This window comes from Lepidothrix coronata, unplaced genomic scaffold (assembly GCF_001604755.1).
Source record: "Lepidothrix coronata isolate B3197 unplaced genomic scaffold, Lepidothrix_coronata-1.0 Scaffold92, whole genome shotgun sequence".
Taxonomy (NCBI): Eukaryota; Metazoa; Chordata; class Aves; order Passeriformes; family Pipridae; genus Lepidothrix; species Lepidothrix coronata.
This window is the reverse complement of record NW_016690272.1, coordinates 3,540,506-3,563,232: the sequence shown is the minus strand read 5'-3', so window position 1 is coordinate 3,563,232 and position 22,727 is coordinate 3,540,506. Positions and strand designations below refer to the sequence as shown.

Sequence of the window (22,727 nt, the reverse complement as noted above, 5' to 3'; positions counted from 1 at the left end):
CTGTAAATGGGCTGAGTTACAGCTGAAATTAAGCATTTATGTTTTAGAGAGAAATGTATTTGTAGGTTCAACTCATACCTGCTCCGGGGGAGGAAGGTTCAAACATACTGGATGTATCACTGCATGTGTTGGAAGCCTGCTCTGACAGCTTCTTTTTTGCACTTCCATCTGCTGACTTATGCGATTTCTTTTTATTCTTCACCAGAATTTTGTACATTAAATCCATGGGGCTTGGAAGGGGAACCCCAGCTTCAAGCTTGCAGAAAAAAAAAAGAAGAGAGATTTGTCACAATAAAAGAAACAAGCTTATGACAATGTCTTAGGGCCCACATGGCACGGGATGGTTTTGCAACCTCTGTGAGCCCCGTTAAAACGAGATGGATTTTGCACAAGACGTAATGGCAACATTAAATGAAACAGGGCTACTGAGGGCACTTAAGAAGGAAAATGCTTTATGAAATGTCTACAGTAATAACCCAAATAAGTATTAGTTCAAATATGAAGGCCCACATTATAAAATGAGGATCAATTGCATTTAGAAGATTACAATTCACTACATCAGGACAACCTCTGCATAAAAAACGACGCTTAAGTCACCAACAGCTCACGCTGTTTAACCCCCTCTTTTAGACTCTGTTTTGAGAGGCTCTATGTGAAGAGTGAGACAGGGCTGAAACACCTCAATAAAAATTCACTCAGACATTTGTGATCTGACAAATCCCAAGCCACGTTACCGGGTATTTTTCCAGTGGATCCATAAGCAGTGCGTCTCCAAATATTAATCTGCAGTACTCTGCCATTTTTGCCTGCTGTTTAGGGCTGAGGGGAAGAAAAGAAAGAAAGAAATGAGTTCTACTAATGCTACAGAGTGAAAGCAGCAGTAATGGAATATTTAATAGCCCTAAACTAGATATAATTTCCCGATGCAATTGCTGTGAATTTTTTAGAAAGACCTAAATATATCATTCAATTATCTTGATTCCTCTGATAGAGTTTATCAAAAGGATCACACATGAGGTAAAGGTACAAGTCAACTGAATAACAGTGAAATAACCATTACATGAATTTGCCTCTTTCAGGCAATGTTTTTATTCAAAGCTTAAATATTTTCTGCCTTCCCTTACTTTATACACATGCCTGGCACATTCTTCTCACACAAACACCCCACAACCCTATTGGGATTTTGTCCTTTTGGTCATACCTGACCTAAGGCATAAAACCCAAACCAGTTACCCAGAAAACAGCCTCCAGTGCAGGTGTCCCAAATTTCCCAAGCCAAGGGAACCATTCCCCTCTCTCAGAGACCTTTGTGTCTCTATGAAGCACAGCCACACAGAAGAAGGGGCAGAAGACTTATTTGGGCTGGGTTTCCCCCAAAAGCTTGTTTGGGTATGGGGTCAAATTCCCTTTTTTAAATTTTGTCTCAAATCAGATAAGAGTGTCAATTTTCACCACAGTAAATTACTTCAGCAGTTTTCATGCCACCCTCCAGAAATAAATTGTACCTCAGCAAACTCTACCTGTAATCAATTTTCCCAAAATGCAACCAAAGGATGAAATAATTCCTGCATATCAGTGATGGAAGCTTTAGGACTGAAGACAGGTTACGTGGCTCAGAAATGTTACTCAAATCATCTTAAAATGCAGCTCAGTGCTTCAGTCACTTTCTAATTTTAGAAACTGTGTATTTTTGTTACACGTGCCTGTTTAAAATCTGTAACGTCTGAGCTTAGGTATCTCACAAGGATCCCTTTTTTGATGCTCTGCTGGGAAGTCTGAATTAAAGGACAGGATTATATCACTCAATATAACTTCCTCAGCCACAGTTAATTATGATCTGCATATCATGGAAGATACAGGAATGGTGTAAGCTGTTGTGTTACCATGGAGCTCTTTTTTTTTTAAGACAAAACAGAGCTGGGTATATAGGGGGAAAAAAATAATAAAAGTGCTCGTTTTTCTCTTGCAAACCAGGAGTTCAACCAGCACTGCAGCCCTGGTTGGTCATTAGTTACCAACTGGGCACTGCAGCTCTCCCAGGGCAGGATGGGAAATAAAGACAAAGACAAGCAAGGCAGGGGAACTAAGAACCCACAGAGGAGAAGGTGATGGGAAGAACAGGTCAGGATAAGACATTCTGTTGGCTACTTCCAGCCACCAGCTCCCAAGGGAAATAAAGGCACCTCGCTCCAGCAAGCAGCGGGTATGTGCCAGAAATCCATGGGTCCTTATAGGGAATCTTATTCCAGTCTTCTCCACCAGCGTGCATTTTGAATTGGCTCTTAGAACCCAGACAGTTCAAAGCACATCTCCTTGAATCATCTGAGCACATTTATTGAAAACGCAGTAATTACATGTGACATCATCATTTTTAAATGGGCACAGCTCCAAAAAAAGCCCTTTCCACAAGAATCAAAAAAAAAAAAAAAAGGCACAAGTTAAATCCAATAAATTTCCAGCTATCACCACAGCTAGAACAAATTCTTCTGCTCTCCTGTGTTTAATTACATGTTTACCTCAAAGAGGGCACAGCGAGAACTTTCATTTTTGCAAACGAGAAAAATGAAATGCAACATTACGCCGGTTCAGTGTATAAATTCCAGTGTCACTGCACCCCAGAGGCAGAAAGAAGGGAAATTATGGGAAAAACGAATGGGTTTTAACGCCATATAAAAGCCTCGTGGTAGTAAATAAGGCCAAAGGAGGAAAATCTCAACACTACAAAATCACTTGTGTTTGTGAACTGGACTACATGCACAGATATTTTTATAAGCTCCTAAGAGGGAATCAGAAGTATTTAGGAGTACCAACTGTGTGGTAGTTATTTTTGGTGTTCCCTCTAATATATAAATCTATGTATGTATTGCTGCAAGACAGTTCATTAGTCATAGTAGATTACATATTAAAGCATTTTAAAAAGTTGGAATACCAGTTACTTTTTACTTTCCCTTCTTTCAAAGTTATGAACCAGAGGAACAGGTGAAACACCAACTTTTCGACATCCACATGTTCCCCCAGTTGTGTTAGGAAATAAAAGCCCCTGAGTATATCTTGGTCCACATCTATTTTACTGGAAATTCTCTCAGCATTCAAGTATTGTAATGAAAATTGATTGTCTGAAAAGGGCTGACTTTATCTGCTTTATGGTTTTCTCTGTGCAGACATGGGCAGGTAGCACACAGACTACTTATATATGCCCCTCGAAACGTGCCAGGGCAAGGGGAGATAAAAGTGGGAACACGATACCTGGAGATATGGAAATATAAAGAAGATTAAGGAATGTTTTTACTGCCATCATTGTATTGCTCTTTGTTTTACTGTGTTTATACTATGCCTGTTATGAAGGTCAATCACAGAGCTTTTTTGGCACAACTGCACAACCACTGCTCCCAACATTCCGATTTTATCACTCCTGCAGAAATACTTCCTCTGCCTAAGAAAGAGGCACAGATGCTCTCCAGAAGAGTCTAAAATAATTCCAAGTGTAGGATGAAGAAGTGATAAAAAAATCCTGTTAATATTTGAAATAACAATTGCAGCAAGAAACCAGCACTATGAATAACTGTAATTAAATTTAATCTTGGAAGCAATCTTATATGGATACTGCTCAAGGATCACTTAACCTTTTTGCTATGTCATCAGTGCCTTTCTAATTATAGAGTGTCTGCTTTCAGATTTTGCAGATTGCCTATCTTCTTGCAAGCCCAATTTCAAACCTCAAGGTCTCCTTGAGGTCTTTTCAACATTTTCAGGGCATCCTTCTATTTTTTGACAGAACCACAGCTTTTCTTAGTGCATGTTTTGGCTTCAGTATAAACGATGGCATACATAATGTTTTATGTAGTCTAAAAGTTGTGTGCTTGCCTCTTTTTCTATAACCTTCATTGTATAAAAACAGGCAAGAAAGAACATTCTAAGAGAGGAGTTATAGTAAAGAAAATAAAAATTCTTCACGGGGCTGAAAAGATGTCAGAGAGGAGCCCTTCTAGGAAACACAAATGAGGTGATTTACACAATGTGCTAATAACCATATTTTTGTTTAAGCCAATGCCAAAATTTCTAGGGGACCAGAATTTCACTGCTCATTCACAAAATGACTGTTGTACCTTGAAAAATCAGAAAAAAAACCCAACTGGTCACCCAGAAGCAGGAACTGATGAAATGGGATTGTTTTTTATTTTTTTGGACATTGATTCTATAAAACCATCAGCACTTTTTGTTAACATTTAGGGCAAAATCCACCTTTGAGACCTAGGAGTAAAACAACATTCCAAGTAAATGAAAAGACAAAAGGAGCATTCCATGAAATTAGGTGAAGGTTTCTGTGAGTGGCATGACTGACTGCAGATTTCTCTAGCAATTAGTGAAGGGATGAGGGGATAATTGTAGCAGTCAGTAAAATAACTAGAAATCGCTTTCAGCCAAAGCAAAACCAGCAAATGTACACATGGGAGTCTGATGATTTACTGCAGCAGAAAATAATAAACACCAATAAAGCCTCAGAAGGAGAAAATATTTGGTACTGGTTTTGCAAACTCGCTTTGCTAAAAACCTGTGTCATAGCAAGGCATGGAAAAGGACATCAAAGAATACACATAAGGATAATTCATTATTCCACGACTGGAGATTCCTGGAGAGAAAGGTCCAGTGGTTTCTTTTGGGCAAACTGCAAAGATCAGAGTAAAGCAGCAGTAACTCTGTTCCCTCTTTGCCACGTTCCTGCAGTATCACACCACCTTTAATTTGGACAGTGCTTCATCTTACAGTTTTGAAGCCACTTTTGTACATGGCTTACATCTGACAGCAGTTTATTTTATAAATTTCTTTCACTTCTTTACTTTCCTAAAATAGCACAGATCACCCTGGAATAGCTGAAGATTTAAGTCATAATGACTTTAAAGGAAGAAAAATGTAACCCTTCTGGTTCAAATAATTTAGATGCTGCTTCTTCTCTGCCTTACAGTAACACAATGAATGTATATTTTAACAAATCCAGAGGAATGAATACAAAACATTGAAGAATGTTCTTCCTAAAACAATGGAGAAGCAGTTAGCCCTCAGCCTTTTCCTCTGCAAGAAACAAAAGTGCCAACATCTTTTCTGATTTGTCCTAAATCATTCATAGCTGCCCCCGGGATTACTTTTTACTTCACATGAAAAGAAAAAAAAGAAAGAGTTCCTCAGTCCAAACTGGCCCCAGAAGTGTTGAAAATATTTTCACAGCAACAAAAAAAAAACCAAAAAAAACACCAGAAGGGAAGAGGCAATTCAAGTGAAGGCACATGTTATGTGTCAGTGTCACCCCACTTTGAACCTTGTGGTCTCTGCATTCAAAACCAACGTCAGACTTAAAAAAAAAAAGGAAAAATCAGAACTGTAATATAGAGCACTGGGACAAAGCCTGAAGTTTATTTTTTCTCTTCTTACAAAGAAAAATTGTCCTTTCTTTGTAACTAAAACAAAGAAAATGAACAAAAAACTTACGCAAACTGTTATTTTTTGGCAGAAACAAACAGTTCCTGGCCATCCACATCACCTATTTTGCAATCCTAGAAGTCCATGGTTCTGGCCTCTACTTCTAATCCATGAGAAACAGAATAAATTCTGTGCTCAGATTATGCTTCTAGCACAGAACAGGGTCACCAACAGGTGAAATACTGCATTGTTTTCTTGGAAGCATTGCTACATCCCAGAAGGACACACCAAGACTGGGAAGTTAACAAAATACATCTCCCAATTACTCAAACTCTCTCATATAAAAGGTTCTAATACAGGCAGGTTTTTAAGAACACGTCCAATTCGTCCTGATCGTCTCGGTTACTCGGGCTGATACAAGTTTATTTTTGGGTAAGAGCTGCTGTTCGTGTCCTATAATGAAGTTGTGACCAAGGGATCCATAATTCCATGCCTAGACCTTACAAAAAACGAAACACCATCCAAGAAAATGTGGCAATTACTTACGAATCCACATGATTTTCAAAGGAAAGGAGGATTGGGAAGGGCGACGTCTTAAATGCACATTCAGCAATAGCTTCTATCACTTCCTAAAGAACCAAAACAAAGACAGTTACAAATTTATGCCTCTAAAGAAACAGTGGTTTAGTCCCTGAAGGCAGAAAAGACCCAACAAGGTCTGAAGTCATTCCCTGGGATCAGACCTTTGGTTCTAAACATTCCAGAAAGCTCTGGATGCGCTTTTGCCACAACCAGATTTGCCAACCTGAACTGTAATCAAATCTCAAAAATGTCTGACGGGTCTCCAGCACCACGTTTCTCAAGGAATGGCTTATGCCTGCCAAAATCAATAGTTCAAATGCAAAGCTCAGTCTCTGTGTGGAGCTGTTCAGTGCCTGGAGCCACGACTTTCATGTACTGTTCTGCATAATAATAAACATGCTCTGACAAAGGCATATCTCCCAAACATCAGCACAAGCACGTATCCATAAAATCCTCAGCTACTCTGACTCACAAATTTTAGTTCCTTCTTTTTTTGATGACAGAAATCCCTTCAAGGCAAAAGAAAGGAAAAAAAAAAAAGAAAACATTACTCAGTTCAAACAGTTGGCTGTGTAGTAATCATCAAACAGAGGACTCAGGAACTGAAACTTCCATAAAGTTTCCTTTCAGCTCTGATGGAAAATGGAAATCCAGTAAAAAAGTCATTTGCTAACACTAATTTTAGTGGGTGTACAACATAGTAATGCACTCACTGTTACAAATTATGAAATGCTTCCCCCTTGGAACACAAATCTTTTTTCAAAAGAACATAAAACACCAAAGACTTTCCATATGCATTGCTGTCAAACTCTGGAGTTTCTAAGAGCCTCACACTCTGGTGTTTATAAGAACCCATAAGGATGACTAAAACCTAAAAGATTTATTTAAACAAGCTTTCTCTGGGGATTCCTTTTATTCTTTCTCTGCACTTTTAAAGGCTCCATTGAGAAGCGTAACACCAAGAAATCCACTTCCTCAAACAAAAGCTGAGCTTCTGGCACATTCTTCTGCTACATTTATTTTCAACTGCCTTCCCAGCTGCAAAAGGGGATGAAGTCCCGCATGAGTGGGGGAAGTAAGCTAGAAGGGTAAAATGAGGATCACACTGATGAGATCTGGGGATGAAAAGCTCAGATATCGGTTCGGTGGAGAAAGGTGTGTGCTGCTGATTCCAGCTTGCACTGCATTCAGGTGTCAAGGCAAATGCTCCAAGGTCAGAGGAACAACATGGCAGGTCCCACACCTGACTCCAGCTGCAGAATGACCCACCTAAAACAGATCTCCAAGGTACACACACAAGCAAAGAACACTCAGAGATTCCTTGAGGAAGTCCACGTGAGGCAGTGCAAACTGGCAGACTGAAGAGAGCCACTGTGTGCCGTGGTCACACCAAGAGCGTGAGCTGACAAGTGACTCGGCATTCAAGACCCAGTGATCACTCTGAACTGATTCACACACTTCTGACACGTTATTTCACTGCCATTTTGCTCCCCCCCAGCCAAGCAGAACACTTGGAGTGTTGAAAAGAGATCAGCAGTTGAGGTATTTTTACTTTTTTCCACGTGGAGAAAAAACACGGCCTCTGAAGTGACAGATGAAATATTCCTGAGGAGGTTTAAAACACCTTCCACTGTCTCTCCTGCAAACACAATGTCCAGGGTTCAACATCTAAATATCCAGGGATAATCCTCCTTCCCGCTAATGATCCTTTCAAGAATCAGATTAACTTGATTTTAAATTCCTGCTCATGACCAAAGCAGTTGAGAGCTATCTTCCTTAATTAAAGGACTTCCAGCAATCAAACCCTACGCCTATAAACATAATTGGCTGCACATAAACACAACTAGAAAGTTAATAACAAACGTGCGAGAAGGCTGTTCCACATTTTCCTGTGATTAACTCAATCAGTGAAGAATTAGAGAAAACAAGTTGGAAGAAAAAGAGCGTTCTGATGCAGGTGGAATTTGGTGCTGTGTCTGTGTGGCGGTGTTGTTTGCTTTTTTTCTCCTAAAGGATGGCACTAGAAGACAAAAAAACCCCATCCCAACAACTCCCGCTTCGAGTGTGGGAGACACCTCAAAGCTGTGGCCAGTACAGAAGCCACACTTAATCCCTGTCACATAACCAAAGTCAGTGATGGACATTTTCCCACATATTCCTGCACACGGCTCAGTCGAGAAACGTATTTCCATGGTGAGTTAAGTGTCTCAGACGAAGAAGAATTATTTCTTCACACTTCAGAAATGATACCCTGGTATATCATTATAAGCTGTGCTGACTCCCAATCTTAATGCTACAGGAAAACACCTCCATGGTGGCTCCTCTAACACCTTGGATCAATAACATGTTTAAGAACAACAAGATAACGTTTTAAGGTTACTGCTAAGGGTACAGTATCTGCCTTCTATTACAGAAAAAGGAAATGGAAGATGAAATTCAGTAATACAGATGACATGTCTGGGTTTGAATGGCACAAATATCCCCTCACAATCTCCAAAGATACTAATTTTTCTTTTTCAACCTCCAGTGCTTTGGATCTGATCCCAAATATCAGGGATGAGGATAACATGACACACATTGTTATTAATACTTTTAAATTGTGAACATAATGCTGAGTGTCTGGACCCTGTGGATGGAACCTGCTCATCTGGGCACAAGCAGCACATTCTCTGCTTACAGGGATTTAAAGGCTTGCAAGTTGTAGAGATTTCCATGATGGCTGCTATTTCCTGCCTCAGTTCAGCACTTTTGTCTCCCACTCCCACTCACCAGGCAAAGAAGAGGAAAGAGTGAACTGATACACTAAGTTTTGCTGTTCAAACCCTTGTGGCCTTCATTTGCTCCCTGCTGTGTGCTGTGGAGCTGTAACCCAAACCAGTCCTTTGCAAAGGACACTGTGCAAACCCCGTTGTGGTGGCACTGCCTGGTCCTTCAGCCCTGGCTGAGGTCTGCCCTGTCTCTCTCCCTGTGAGATTCCCTGCAGGGACGTGCACAGGAGCACAGTCCACACCATATCATCCCCCTTCCTCTGACTGCCACCATCACCAGGAACGTCTGCCTGTGCAAGCTCCAAATACTACAACTCTTCCAACGGTTCTGTACATGCCCTGAAATCTCCTCTTAAAACACCTTTCTGCCCTCACATCCCCACCCCTTTGCAGCAACGTTGTTTTACACGGAAGAACCCACCCCGGGTAAAGCCCCCTTAGAGCAGCAGCGTGCTGTGCTGTCCTGCCCTACCTTGAAGGATATTTCAGTTGTCATAGTGAACCCGTGTGTGATGACAGGCTCCTCCTCCGCCGTCCTCCCCTTCCAGCAGTCCAGCTCCACACAGCGGCAGCCCGACAGCAGCACTTGCCGATACATCTCCACCGATGAGTTGCCAGCCAGCTGTCCAGCTGGGACAGAGCAAGAACAGGAAAAGAGGGAAGTCATTCGGGGCCTCGGGAGTAAATACAAACAGCCTAACAATAATTAGAGTTAACAGCAGCTTTTATCCTGGGCTGAGAAGAATAACACTCGAAGGCACGGGAAAAGAGTAAGAGTGCAGTGGAAATAACTTCGGCTGAGTCAGTGTCGTGGTTGGGATTCTACCCTCAGTCAGATACAAATGAGGAGAAATAACCCAGCTGAATTCAGCTCAAAAACTTCTGACAGACAGCATCAAACACACGAAATAAAATGATAATAATTAAAAAGGCTCAGTTGGACAAGAAATTCAGATGCGACTCAGGACACGAAGGTGACATTTTCTCACAACACGGAATACAGTTCGGTACAAGATGAAACAAACCTCCTGCAGTCACTAATGGTACCATTGTGAGGTCTCAAATCAATATTTAATTCACTAACCACTGCACTGAGGTGGTCAGTTAAATTTCCTGATGTTATACTGCATTATGTAGGGAGACATTTAACGGAACTGACAGCTTCCAGCGATGCCATCATGTAAGTCTAAACAAGGAAAACTCACCTTTTTAAAACTCACCTATTTAAAAAACCCCACACAAAAAGAAACCCCAACCCAAACCACCACAGAAATCCAGTTGGATTCAGGGAAGGATATCCAGCCAGGGTGGCTTCAACTGCTGCAACAGGTTTGATTCCAGTCACGTGGATACAAATTTCTTGCAGCAGAGAGGTAATGGAAGAATGGCTTAGTGCTTCTTTTAGATGTGAAGAAAATGGATGCAGTTTCCTGCTTTCTAACAGACTTCCTGAGAAGATCTTCCTGGATTTCTTGAAGGGAATTCACTTTCTTTTTAAGGATGCAGTTAATTTACATAAAGATTCTTTGCTGATGGGGGATTATAAATACTTCATCTAGACTGGCACATAATATAATGCAGATTACTCTAATGCTCATTTTATTGTCTCTGAGCTTCTGCATTTCGGTTTTCTGCTGGGAAATACACATTTGGGATTTGCTTCACAAAATGGCCTTGTCTGCTTTTGCTCTCTTTTTACCTTCTATTGAAAACTGTAACAAACCCCCTTCTATTCGAAAACCCTTGTTTCCTGTTTCTGTCTGATACAGGAGCAGCAGCAATCATAAATACTCCATGAGCTATTAACATTGCTCCTGTTCAAATCCACAAGGATTCCCAGCTCCCGCCGGAACCAGCGGGAAACACCTGTTAGTAACAGAAGAAATTGGCCACTGCTGGAAAGCTCTGAAAATATGGATCCACTGAGCTACATTCACTCAGAAAACTGTTCCAATGTTGTCCTTCTTTCCCCTCACAACATTTTAAATTTGAAATAACCAACTATTCTATGATTAACAAACTCTACTTCCTGAGAGACCCCCGGTCGTTATCACTGCTCAGTGTTTTGGACTGCAAGATCCTCAACCTTCAAAAGTGCTTAACTAAATCATGACACGCATCACTTGCCATCTGACACTTTTCCACACTACCTTCTTAATAAGGCTGAGGCATTTTGGAAGGATTCCCACAAAGGATAAGAGGGTATCCAACCTCCAAACCATACAATCTTCAGAAAGACTCCCAGTCAGAGTGCAAAACGCCAGCACATATTTTAATAGTCTCAATAGCTGGTTTTTCTGAAATACAGAATATGAGGAATGTCCCCTCAAATGTTTTTTTTTGCATATATTATTTAGAAATTTCTGTTGTGTGAGTCTCTATTTGCATTTATTCCAAAATATCCCCTTTGCATTCTACAGTATAATCACACAGACACTAAAGGGAACGCTTCCAGGATATTTTTAATGGCCTGAGTACAGATTAATTTTTTAATACTGGAAATAGAAAGCATTCTGCATTCCCTGCTATAACACAAGCAGCATCTACAGTAATACCATCCCATTTGCATCCCAGCACCCTGTATGGGCTAAGGAGAAATGGGTTTTGACAAAAACTCACTTTTCTGAAAAATATAATCTCTCAAATGATACCTGACGGGACACTGTGCAAAATGAGCCAGTGCTGACTGATCCAAGCTGAGGACAGGACCTACCCAGGGAGCACTTCCCGTGCTGCTGGCTCTATGGATCTCAGTGTCCCATCAGGAATGATGTGGTGGGGCTGGAAGGGAACAGAGCCTTGGGTCTTGCCAGACCTTTCTGAGCTCAACAGCCAGCCAAAAACTGCTGCTGGTGGTATGACATGCTCAGAGCAGGCATCACCCAGCTTTCCTTCCCTTCCACGTAGTGCTTTCCAGCTTGGAAACTGCAAAGACACTGTTTTGGAGGCTTTGGAGGTGAAGAAGGTTTCAAGCAAGTGCTGAATGTAGATAACAAGCAGCAACAGTCAGGACTGAGGAAGTGCTGAGAACAGAAAAGCTGGAGGATGGCAGAGGAGAGGTCACAGCAGCAATAAAGAAGAGAACATGCCCCTCATGGGACATTTTCCTAAAATCAACTGAAAGTACTGCACTGTAAGCAAGGAAGCAGATGCTGAAGGTGAATAGGATAGTCCCACATTGGCTACCTGTGCTCAACGGATAGCTCTACCACCTACTGCTGATATTATTTTTTCTTTTACCCAAAATATGCATTAAAGGCTTGTAACAACAGCAGTGACCTGAGGTGAGGCTGGTGAGGCACCAGAAAAAAGCAGAGTTGCACTTTAAGGGTTACTAGGAATAAAGATATAAATGTGATACCAGTGAGAAAAAAGATGAGAGACAGCAAAAAAAGTTTGCAGAAGATGACATTTCTTTAAGTTAGCCCAGGTTCACTATAAATCACTTCTTACTTCACAGATTTTTACCTTTGTTCCTGAAAATTACATTTCCCTAAGAAAAAGAAAGCAGTAACACTCCTAAATAAATAATCAGGACTTGATGTACTGCCAAGGGTTCCTACTAAGGGCTAGGAAAATGATCAGCGTAATTAAAAATATATTCAGAGTGTGCACATGTTTCTTTTTATGTTATAATGTTGCTTCTTTGTGCATGCTTTTTCTGGGTTAAAAAAAAACTAACAAAGGGAGAGATAAATGGGAGGGCATTAAGCACAGTAATCATAAAGTACTGCCAGACTGAATGGTTTTCTTATTGTCCTAATAATTATTACATGACTAGTTGCTATTTCACGGCTTCAGTGAGGGCAAAGGTGCTTCCCCCTTCCAAAGCCACGAGCACTTGAGCAGATCCTTCAAAACTCTGCTTGGGAAAAAGAACAGTCTGCCACCATTCATTTTCTCAATTTTACTTTCCTGTTGGAAGAGAGCAAATGGGAATGTGATGGCTGTACCCTCATCTACCCTCACAGCAAAATCTGAGGCTGTCGGGTTTTTAATAAATGGATAAATATCAAGTAAAGATTAAATCATTAATCCCATTGTTGGCCAGCTGCCACACATCTATTGAACATAATGAACCCACTAAAAGGGAAGGGCTTGTGTTTTGGGCCTGTAAATGTGAAAATGGACACTCTAAGAAAGAACTGGGAAGAGCTTCAAACTTCTTTTGCACTGTTCCCTGAGTTTACTCTGATTTACTCCCCTCAGTTCACTATGCCAGGAATATTATGATAAATTAAAAGACTGAAGACTGTATTTCCAAATGTAGCTTCTGAAGCTACTTAGAAATGCAGGCAGAGAAACCCGTAGATGCAATCTGAGATGATTTGCAGACTTTCACATACAAGTCAAAGCAAATTTAGCAAGTGTCAAGGTAAATAATTAAACATGTGAGGTCACTCGCAGTGCAGTTAAAAAAATCTAGAATAGGTTGGACTAATCAGGAATTCCCATCCTTAATTCTTTGTTTTTTGGCTTCTGTGCCTCTAGACCTTTGGATCACACCTCTGTCCTGACCAACCCTGACAAACATCTGTGGTATGGCTACAAATTCATGCTGGTGGAGGAGAGAGCAGTATTTTATCTCTTCAGATCAACTTTAAACTGCACTGTCTTTAAACCTCCCCGTGGGCCTGTGCTTCTCACATTTGTAAAACAGCTTTACTGTTGTCTCCCAGAAAATCTGTATAAAGCCGCAGCATTTGGCTTATGTGGGTCCTAATCCTCACTGACAGAACACAAAGTCCACACTGGAGGTAAGAGGCCTGCAAAATATCACAGTTAAAAATTGCTTTTGCTTTGGCCACGTCTGCACTCTTCCAAGGAGCATAAATTTCTGCATATTGGAATCATAACTTAAAAAGGGGCCACACTGATTTTCGCTTCTTTTAATTCAGGGAAACGAAATAGCTGTCAAAGAAAATACTTATGTGACGAGTTCTAGCACAAAACACATTTTAGAGCCAAGATATAAACCCTTGAAAAATGGCACCCAATGGAAACAATGACAGTTCATTCACTTTATGAAGGCACGAGGAGGTGCCATACAAAGTGTTATAACAAACATAAACCAGACAAAAATAACTCCCCCGAGGTCTGTTTAAACTGGGCCTCACCACTGCAGGGGTTTGTTTATGTTTTGGCATACTGGCATTCAGAAGAACTGGGTCGGTTAAAGCCAGTCTGTCAATAACATTAAAAAACCTATATTATGCAGAAGTCACATTTTTAGCACTTAGTGCAGCATTACTTTTTTTATTTGACATAATGCTGAGTCTCTGTCAAACATGACAAAATAAACATCAAATCAAACCGGAGAGACAGAAGTCCCTGTGCACATCTGCTTGTCAAAAACATTTGTTCCTATATGAACTAAACTAAAATAGTAAATTTACAATTATTTTCTCACAAGTTTACAGTATCTTAGACTAGAAAACGAGCGCCAAAAGTTGAATTCCTAAACTGTCGTTTTTTCTGAATCTTTTAAAGTATTGTTGACAATTTGCTGTGCAAACAATACAGTTCAGACTGTAACTCAAATTACCAGCAGCCTCTGCGTGCTCAGCCTTTTAAAAAACATGACAACATCTAAAAATTCCAGTTCAGCTATGAGATACAGTCAGGGAGCAGAGTTCTACCCCTTGCATATATGGACTGCCAGAAAGTTATGTGTCATGTTGGAACCTCCCTAATCTCTGAATACAAGCAAATCTCATGGAGCCTAACAAAATGTCAGATTTAATGTTTAGGGGCAAATTTATTAGCTACAGAGATGTTTTCCATATTCTGCTCTGCACACTTGTTCAGCTGTCATAAAAAGTACATTATTCATTCTCCTCCCCAAATACAGACCTTAATCTGGAACCCTGTCTAAGCTCAGGGAAAATTTCTGGCCAGACTTTATCTGAGCAACACAACTGCTATTCACCTGTTAATAAAAGCATATTTGATGCAGTTGTGTGTATTTGATGCAGTTGTGTAGAGGCCAGAACAACAACCAAGAGCCACTCTTGCTTCCCTGAAGGCTAAACTCCATCATCACTTCCTGCTGGTGCTTTTTGTGTATTTTATGGTACCACTGAAAATATGCTAAGAATTTCTGTAAGATAAAGAAATCAGATCTGTCCAACACTGTACCTGTGAGGTAGGTGTTGTGTGAGGAATTGATGAAATAGTGTGACAGTGGTTGAGACATATCTTCATTTAAATCCAGTTTCTCAGGTGGAACGACGCCGTTTTCTTCTCCACTCAGGTATCGCATGAATCCATCCACTGATATCTGTCCTGAGAGAAACACAGATCCAGGGAAAGCACCAGTTAATTTCCAGTACAGCTTTTGGTGAGGTACAGATATTAACTTCCATATACACTTACACAAAGGTACCTGTGAAAGACCATATAACCATCAGACCAAGCCTTCACCCAGTTACCCACATATTCTTGTTACTACCACCTCATTTTCAGCCACATAACTCACACCCCTTTAGCTGTACCAAAGATAAATCACTTCACAATCAGTGCCTCTGGTAAGGGAATCAGAGCTACAGAAGGCTGTAGGAACAGAGAAAATAAATCTAAGCCTATCAAGGAAAGGGGTCTTCTGGGGACCAAACAAAGCACACTTTCCAGAGGAAACCAAGAAACCTGCCGAGAGCCACAGACACAGGTAACTTTGACCTCTCCTGAGTTTGGTTCAGTGCGTGTATATGAATGCAACAGAACTGCAAAGCAAAGCAAAACACACTAAATGAAGCACCTTTCAAGTGGGAACTAAGCTTTGCTTTGTAATTTTTATATTTGTCTTCTCGTTCATCTCTCACTGGAGTGCCAGCATAAATGATCATTTCATATGCTGCTGGCAAATTAGAAAGCTGAGTCCTATCCTCAGCTTAAATATCACCACTGATCTCAGCGGAGCTGTGCTGATTACATCAGGATGAATTCTGCTGCCAAGCCTTCTGCATGAAGTTGACTTTAGGGTGTCAATTTGTACATTTAGACTCAACAAAAAAAAAAAAAAAATCCAGTAGTTTACATTTGAAGATTAATGCTTCACTGAACAAATTAGAGACAGTTTTTCTTGCCTGGTATTTTTTGATATTTTGTCTACATTTCATCTGTTGATTTACTCAACCATAGAGCTTTACTTAATTCAGCTCTACAGTAAAACAGACCTGCTGTATCTCTGAAGAACCTTGAAGCATTTATGTGCTTGGTGACTCTCAACAAGGAGAATTTCTTACCCCTTGTCCCCAACCCAAAATGTTCTGCATAGTGTGCCTGTTAAAAAACCCCCTCAGTCGTCTGACTGTGGCATTGAAAAACAGAAGGATTCGGTTCTGCTCCTGACTCTGCTGCTCTCTCTTTTTATCCTAAAACATACAAGCGTACACATACTTTTCCGGCAGATGAACAAGTAACAGGCAACCCTGCATAATTTATTTCTTTTTAAAGCTTGTAACCACATGATGCAAATATAACATGTAAAGCATTTACTTAAAATCTGTGCTTAGATCTGAGGACTTGGCTCTTGATCAGAGAGGAGAAGATGTAACAACCTTAAAGTGCAGATCCTCATTTTCATAACAACCCAAGACGGGTGGCACTAAACAAACTTATATGACAAGAACTGTAGTGACTATACAGAGCAATGCAATTATCATTCATTCTTATAACAACAATTGCTGGAAAGAAAACCATCAGGTCCATCCACTATTTTAAGGCTGTAATCTGAGTGCAATCTTGTCAGGCTCCACAGCTGCTTTGCTAAAGAGTGACTAATCATGCACAGACAGAGGCCCACTTACTTTCCTCTTCACAAAAAGATTCTGAGACAGTGAAAATTGGGGAAAAAACCCGCCACTGAGGTTTTTCCCAAAACTAAAGATTTAGGAGCAACTTTTCTGCTGCATGATCTTACCAGAGGAACATTAAGAATGCCAACAGTATCAGGTGCTATCATGGAGTTAGCTTGACCTAAAATTCACCTAAGAACTCTGCACTAAGTTCACTGGGACATAGACAGGGTCTGTGGTGTGCACAAGCAATGTCACACAGGGAAAACCAGCTCAGATCCAAATGGGACTGCTGCTACACGGGGAACCAGCAAAGCCATGTTACATTACAGTGAGTTGCAGCTCCTGATGTTTGAGATAGCTCATCCAGACTCATGTTCGGTATCTCTGAGTTGCCCTTTCAGCCAGACTAGGAGGGTTTTGCTGTCATTCCTGTTCTAGGCTAAAATGAAATGTAGTAGTTTTCACGCACACTATTCAGAAAAAAAGGCTTCCATTTTGTTATATGGATAGTCAGGTCGATTCATACAGACATGGTTTTCAAGGTTCTCAAAGTGATCTCTGTGTTTAATCCTCAGAGTGTACCTGACAAACAGGGTCCTTGCAGTCCTTGTTTTTCAGATGGAGACCTGAAGCTGGGGATAAACTAACGGAGAGCCCATAGAAAACCTGTGGGTTAAACTGGGAGTTGAACTGCACAATCTCTTGAAGCCTGTCTGGGTGAACTTGAGCACCTCTGCAATTAACAGGAAGCAAAGCCCGGGCCTGCACTTCCTCCCTTCTCTCTATTTCGTGGTTCATTCTGCTTCTTTGCTTCCTTCCACACTGCAGTAAGGCAAGGTCTGCAGAGTGGTCCTTCTGTGCATTGCCACCGGTATTAGCATAAATCACAGCAAGTATTATTCACACGTATAATTAGATAGTTTCTGAGTTACACAGTTGTCTGAGCTTACGGCTGGAGAACGCTATTTTCCCCATCATAATTAAGCAGTCAGCATTTCAGAAAGGGAAGCAATTTGCAAGTTCAATTACAACCAATATTGCACCGGCGAGAGTTTCTCTGCGGAACAAAGATGGCAGATGTCAAAGGGGCTTTGTATCCTGGAAATTAAAGAGTGCATTGTTTGTGACCGATGTCAATGATATTCTGAAGCCAACTGCAGTGAGGACGACCCTCGGTGGACACTCATGCAAAACAAAACAGCCTCAATTTATTGGTAAGGTTTGTTCTCTGTTTCCTTAAGCATGTTACAAATTTGCCACAGACGTTGCCAAGAAAAAAATAATATGTGATCAGTTCTTTCCATTATAGCTGTCACCTTTTATCTTCAGGTATATATTAGAAAGATTTAATTAGATATAAAAAGTTAGAGAACAGAGACCCATAATGCAAAGACACAGAGACATGACAGATCCTCTTGTTTTCCTTTTTGTGCTAAAATTATCTGAACTCTAAAATTTTGACGAAACTTTCAAAATATCCAGTGTGCTTTATATAGTTAAAATTGTAGAGACAATAGGTTTGACTTTCTCACTCATCACTGTCATGTCAAATTTGATCTGATGACTCTTGTCGGGACAGAGGCAGACCCAAAACTCACCGGTGTTTATAGAAATGCTACCACCACCTTCAGCAATGCTTGGTTCCAGATCGTCCTAAACAACCCCGAGTGCAATGCAATGAAGGACAAGACTCCAGCTGACTCCTTCAGCCATGCTGGAAAAGCCAGAGGGAGCAGAGCACACACAGATGTAACCACAGCAGAAGCCATGTCGGCAGCTACAGCCCTCAGCAAGACCCTTCCCTCTGCAGGGTTTGGAGTTTCCCAGCACTAGAAATTTATTCTTTGTTTCCCCCCTTCAAATACCTCTTCTCTAATTTATCCGATTAATTAGAATTTCCCTCCCCATGGGGTCCCTTAGTAGTGCTCTATTAAAACATCTAAACAACACAAACTTAAAAATGTCTCCTTTGTCCTGTGGTGTCTGGCCAATTTAAATGTTCAAAACTTAACTCTTTCCCCCGGTGCCACTGGGATGCCTCACACTGAACAGGGCAGGAGCTCCTCATTCTCCTCTCCCTCTCCCCTCCAGGGCTCACAGGGCTGCTCCTTACACTTTTCCCCTCACACTTTACGCTTTTTCCCTCGAACTTTGCACTTTTTCCCCCTCATACTCTGCACTTTTCTCCCCTCACACTTTGGCACATTTTCTCCTCGCTTTCCATTTTTCCTTCTCACACTTTGCACTTTTTTGCTCACATTTTGCACTTTTTCCTTCACACTTCCCAATTTTCCCCCTCAAACTTTGCACTTTTTCCCCCTCAAACTTTGCACTTTTTGCCCCCTCACACTTTGGCACATTTTCTCCTCGCTTTCCATTTTTCTCTCTCACACTTTGCACTTTTTTGCTCACACTTTGCAGTTTTTCCTTCACACTTTCCACTTTTCCCCTCACATTTTGCACCTTCTTCCCCTCACACTTTGCACTTTTTTCCATCCCACTCTGCCCTTTTTTCCCCTCCCACTTTGCACTTTTTCTCCTCCCTTTCCATTTTTCCCCTCGGTTTCCACTTCCCCCATACACACTTTGCACTTTTTCCCCTCACACACTGCACTTTTTCCTCTCACAGTTTTCACTTTTCCCCTCACACTTTGCCCTTTCTCCCCTCACACTTTATACCTTTTCTTCCCCACACTTTGCCCTTTTTCCCCCTCACACTTTGCATTTTTCCCCTTGCACTTTCCCCTCTTCCCCCTCATGCTTTGGCATTTTTTCTCCTCACTTTCCACTTTTCCCCTGCACACTTTTCACCTTCTCCCCTCACACTCTGCACTTTTTCTCTCACACTTCACACTTTCCCCTCACATTTTGCACTTTCTCCCCCTCACGCTGTGCACTTTCCCCCCTCATGTTTTCCATTATTTCCTTCACACTTTCCACTTTCCCCCCCCACACTTCACACTTTTTTTCCTCACATTTTGCACTTTTTCTCTCTCACACTCAGCCCTTCTGGATAAATCTCAGTGTCTGTCAGAACCACCAGCTCCCACACCGAATCCCAGACATTCAGATGTGGTGTTGGGTCTCCGGCCTCAGCGCACCGAGGAAATTTGGGATGAATGTCAGCCACAGGGGATTGGATTTATCAGGGTACGCGTAAGCGGCCAGTTAAAGTTTGGTGCCTGCCAAATAAATAGCAGATCAATTTTAATGTTTTATATTGTGCATTGGAACGGGTCTGGAAAATATAAGAACAAGTGTTGAGGGGAAATACAAAAGCGTCTAATGTATTCCTAGTCACAGACATTCCCCGTACATCAAAATTAGAAATGTGTAGCTGAACGCTTGTGTAAAGGTTATATAAACTTTGATGTAACTCTACAAATGCACCTGAATTAAAAACTTCAAAGAGCTAGAGGCACTGGAAAGTCTAGAAATGCTTTTATATGCCTCTCTTTGTATTTGTACACTGACATACCTTCCAAAACCCATTCTGTAAACAGGAAGGAGGCTTTTAAAAGAAAGGGACCTTGATTTCTCTGTGTATTTTGATCATTTTACTCATTTCTAGGTATGAAATGCAGGGCACAGTGCCCTCACTATCAGGACTGCCTGCTTGCCCATGCAGACACTTACTCACACTGTGAAGTTCCCCTGCCATCATTTTACAAGACAAATCTAGTCCAAGCTCAGACAGACCTATTCAAACCAGGTTCTGGCTTTAGCCCTGCACTACTCTTCTGTACTGAGGATTTAAGCTCTGCTTGCACTTTAGCTGCCCATGCCAGCAGTCCTTCTGTGGGTGCCCGCAATCCCCTTTCTGCCATGCCCTTCGGATTTGGAAGCTCAGCTTTATCTTCCAGTTGCTCGGCGGGGAGTTTGTCAGCGATGGTCCCACCTGCTGCATCCAAACATTGCAGAAAGGAAGAGGAAGCCCACAGAGGGGATTCCAAAAACATCCCCACCAGTGTTTCTCCTGCAGCAAAGTGTGAAGCAGTTTCTTCGCAAGTAGTTCCACAGGACACCTCAAAGTGCTGCTCCATATGACCTTCAGGGTGGTGAAATTCATGCTGAGACCAAAAAAAGAACCCCCAGATTGACAGTCAAGTGAAGTCAACCAAATCTGGCATTTTTTCACTAAAATTTGGAAGGAAGGAGAAGTAATTTCCTACCAGAAGAGGAATATGCTGAGAGATTCCACTGAATTTCCTGACTGTGATCAGCTTCATTATATGAAACACGGGAAGTGTTTGTGCAGCAGCTTTATCTTTTTCTGCATCCCTGGCTCCAACTGATTGCTCCAAAATAGTTACAAGGGAGAAAAAAACCCAAAAGGATGATGAAGTGGCAAGTTCTGAGCATTTCACAATATTTCCAAATTAGTTCTGGCTACATAATCCCATACCTTCCACACTGGATCAAACACATAAATGCTCCTGGATGGCAGCTTAAAGAAAACCACATAAAAATGTAACTGTTACTTTGTATGTAAGTATCAAGGCTCTTTTCTGGTCAGCAGAAGTCACTTCAGTTATCCCAGAGGTCCTTTTTCTTGGAAGCTGTCTTCAGGCAGGTGACATACTGCTGGCAAACAATCTATTGAAAATTCACAGAATTTATAGTAATTAAGTGAATCCTCTTTTCTATGGCCCTCAGATCTTGTCAACATTCATAAATCAAAATGTTTTCTTCTGCAGTTTATGAGATCTGGAATATTCCCCTTCCTGGGAGATGGTGCTCACAAGTTTACCATGAAACAGGAATTCCAGCCAGCCAGTTGAAAGGGTTGACAGGATAGCCTTTACTTTGTGAATATATTCCTCAGAGGCTCCTCTTGAAGACTTACTGTCTCTTCACCATCCTCTTTGAGTGTACGCAGAGAACCCAGGACATTTCTCCATCAGGGCCTGTGACAGCCCTTGGGCAGGACCAGGGCACACTGTGCATTCCCTGTGCCAGCACAGGCACAGAAAACAGCCCTCTGCAAAACTCTTCTCGTGCACTTTCCAGGGCTGGCAAAAGCACAGGCTGCTTTTGACACAGCAATCCTTCTTCTGCTGCTTAATGAGACATAGGTAACTTGACAAGATGCTGTTTTCCCAGTCCCCGTAGAGTGCCGGCATGACCAGCATGTTGTTCTGGATGTGGAAATGCCTGTGTGACCCTGGGAGCTTGCCAGCTCATCAACTGGAGGACATAAACAAACCCCTGCTCACTCAGCACCAGCAGCACTATGCCAAGCACAAGATAAAAGACATGGGGGTTCAAAGGAGGGCCGAGCTTCCACAAGAACCTTCTCCACCAGCTCAGTGCCCTCTGCAGAGGCCCAGGATAAAGATCAAAACCCCAGCAGTGCAGCAGTCTGGGGGAAATATAAAAGTGCAGCTCACCCTGCAAACCTCTCAACCCAACTGCTGGATCTAAACTTCACCCCCTTGTTTTGTCAGGTACGCTGGATGTGCAGCTACTCCATTTTCCCTGCAGCCTGCCCAATCTGCTCCCAGGAAGCCTTGCAGTCCTTTGGGCAGGCTTGGGACAGAAAACAAGAGAGGCACAACTGACAGGAAAGACCACTTATCTGCACACTTTTCTTTGCACTTTAGTCTTGCAACTTTAACATCGAAGAGCCTTTGCTTGTCCCTTAAAATTTGTCAATGTTTTGTACAACAATTAAAATGTGCATTTGCTTGTAGGCTGTCAACAGGTTCGGCCACATGGATCTTAAACATTTCTTTCCATGTATTTGCAAACTCCATAGTGCTTTGCATTTGTTTACACCCATGCTGTTATCCACTCAGAATGTAACTGGAAAGTATAACTGTGCCAAGAGATGCTAATCAAGTAAAACAGAAAACAAACAGAAAAGGAAGAGAGACAATGAATCGGTGCCTCCCATCTCCCAGTCAGCCACACAGAATTACAACAGTATTTTGTCTGACAGCGAAATCAGGTCTATTCCAATGCAATCTGCAGCATGAATCACATTTGCTGTGATCCCACACAACCGAGCAGTCCTCTCAAGCTGAAGATTAGAATCCTGTAAGTAAAGCAGACAGTTGATAACTCTACCAGAAATCTGTACAACATGTCCCAGTGGGAATTCTATCTCACAAACCAGCACTGCAATTTCCAGCTCATTAGGTATTAAAACTTCATGCCCAGC

The 22,727-nt window shown here is 41.5% G+C and overlaps 1 protein-coding gene across 1 annotated transcript in view; it reads right to left on the bottom strand.

The window, feature by feature from the left end:
- PLCB1 (phospholipase C beta 1) overlaps positions 1 to 22,727 on the bottom strand; it is a 277,548-nt gene that overhangs the window by 34,244 nt on the left and 220,577 nt on the right. Inside the window, exons 10-14 of the mRNA XM_017821860.1 lie at positions 14,904 to 15,050; positions 9,238 to 9,395; positions 5,962 to 6,044; positions 735 to 819; positions 79 to 256 (exon numbers count right to left, since the gene is read on the bottom strand). Coding sequence (XP_017677349.1) covers positions 79 to 256; positions 735 to 819; positions 5,962 to 6,044; positions 9,238 to 9,395; positions 14,904 to 15,050 — 651 coding nt within the window. The remainder of the gene's footprint in view (positions 1 to 78; positions 257 to 734; positions 820 to 5,961; positions 6,045 to 9,237; positions 9,396 to 14,903; positions 15,051 to 22,727) is intronic.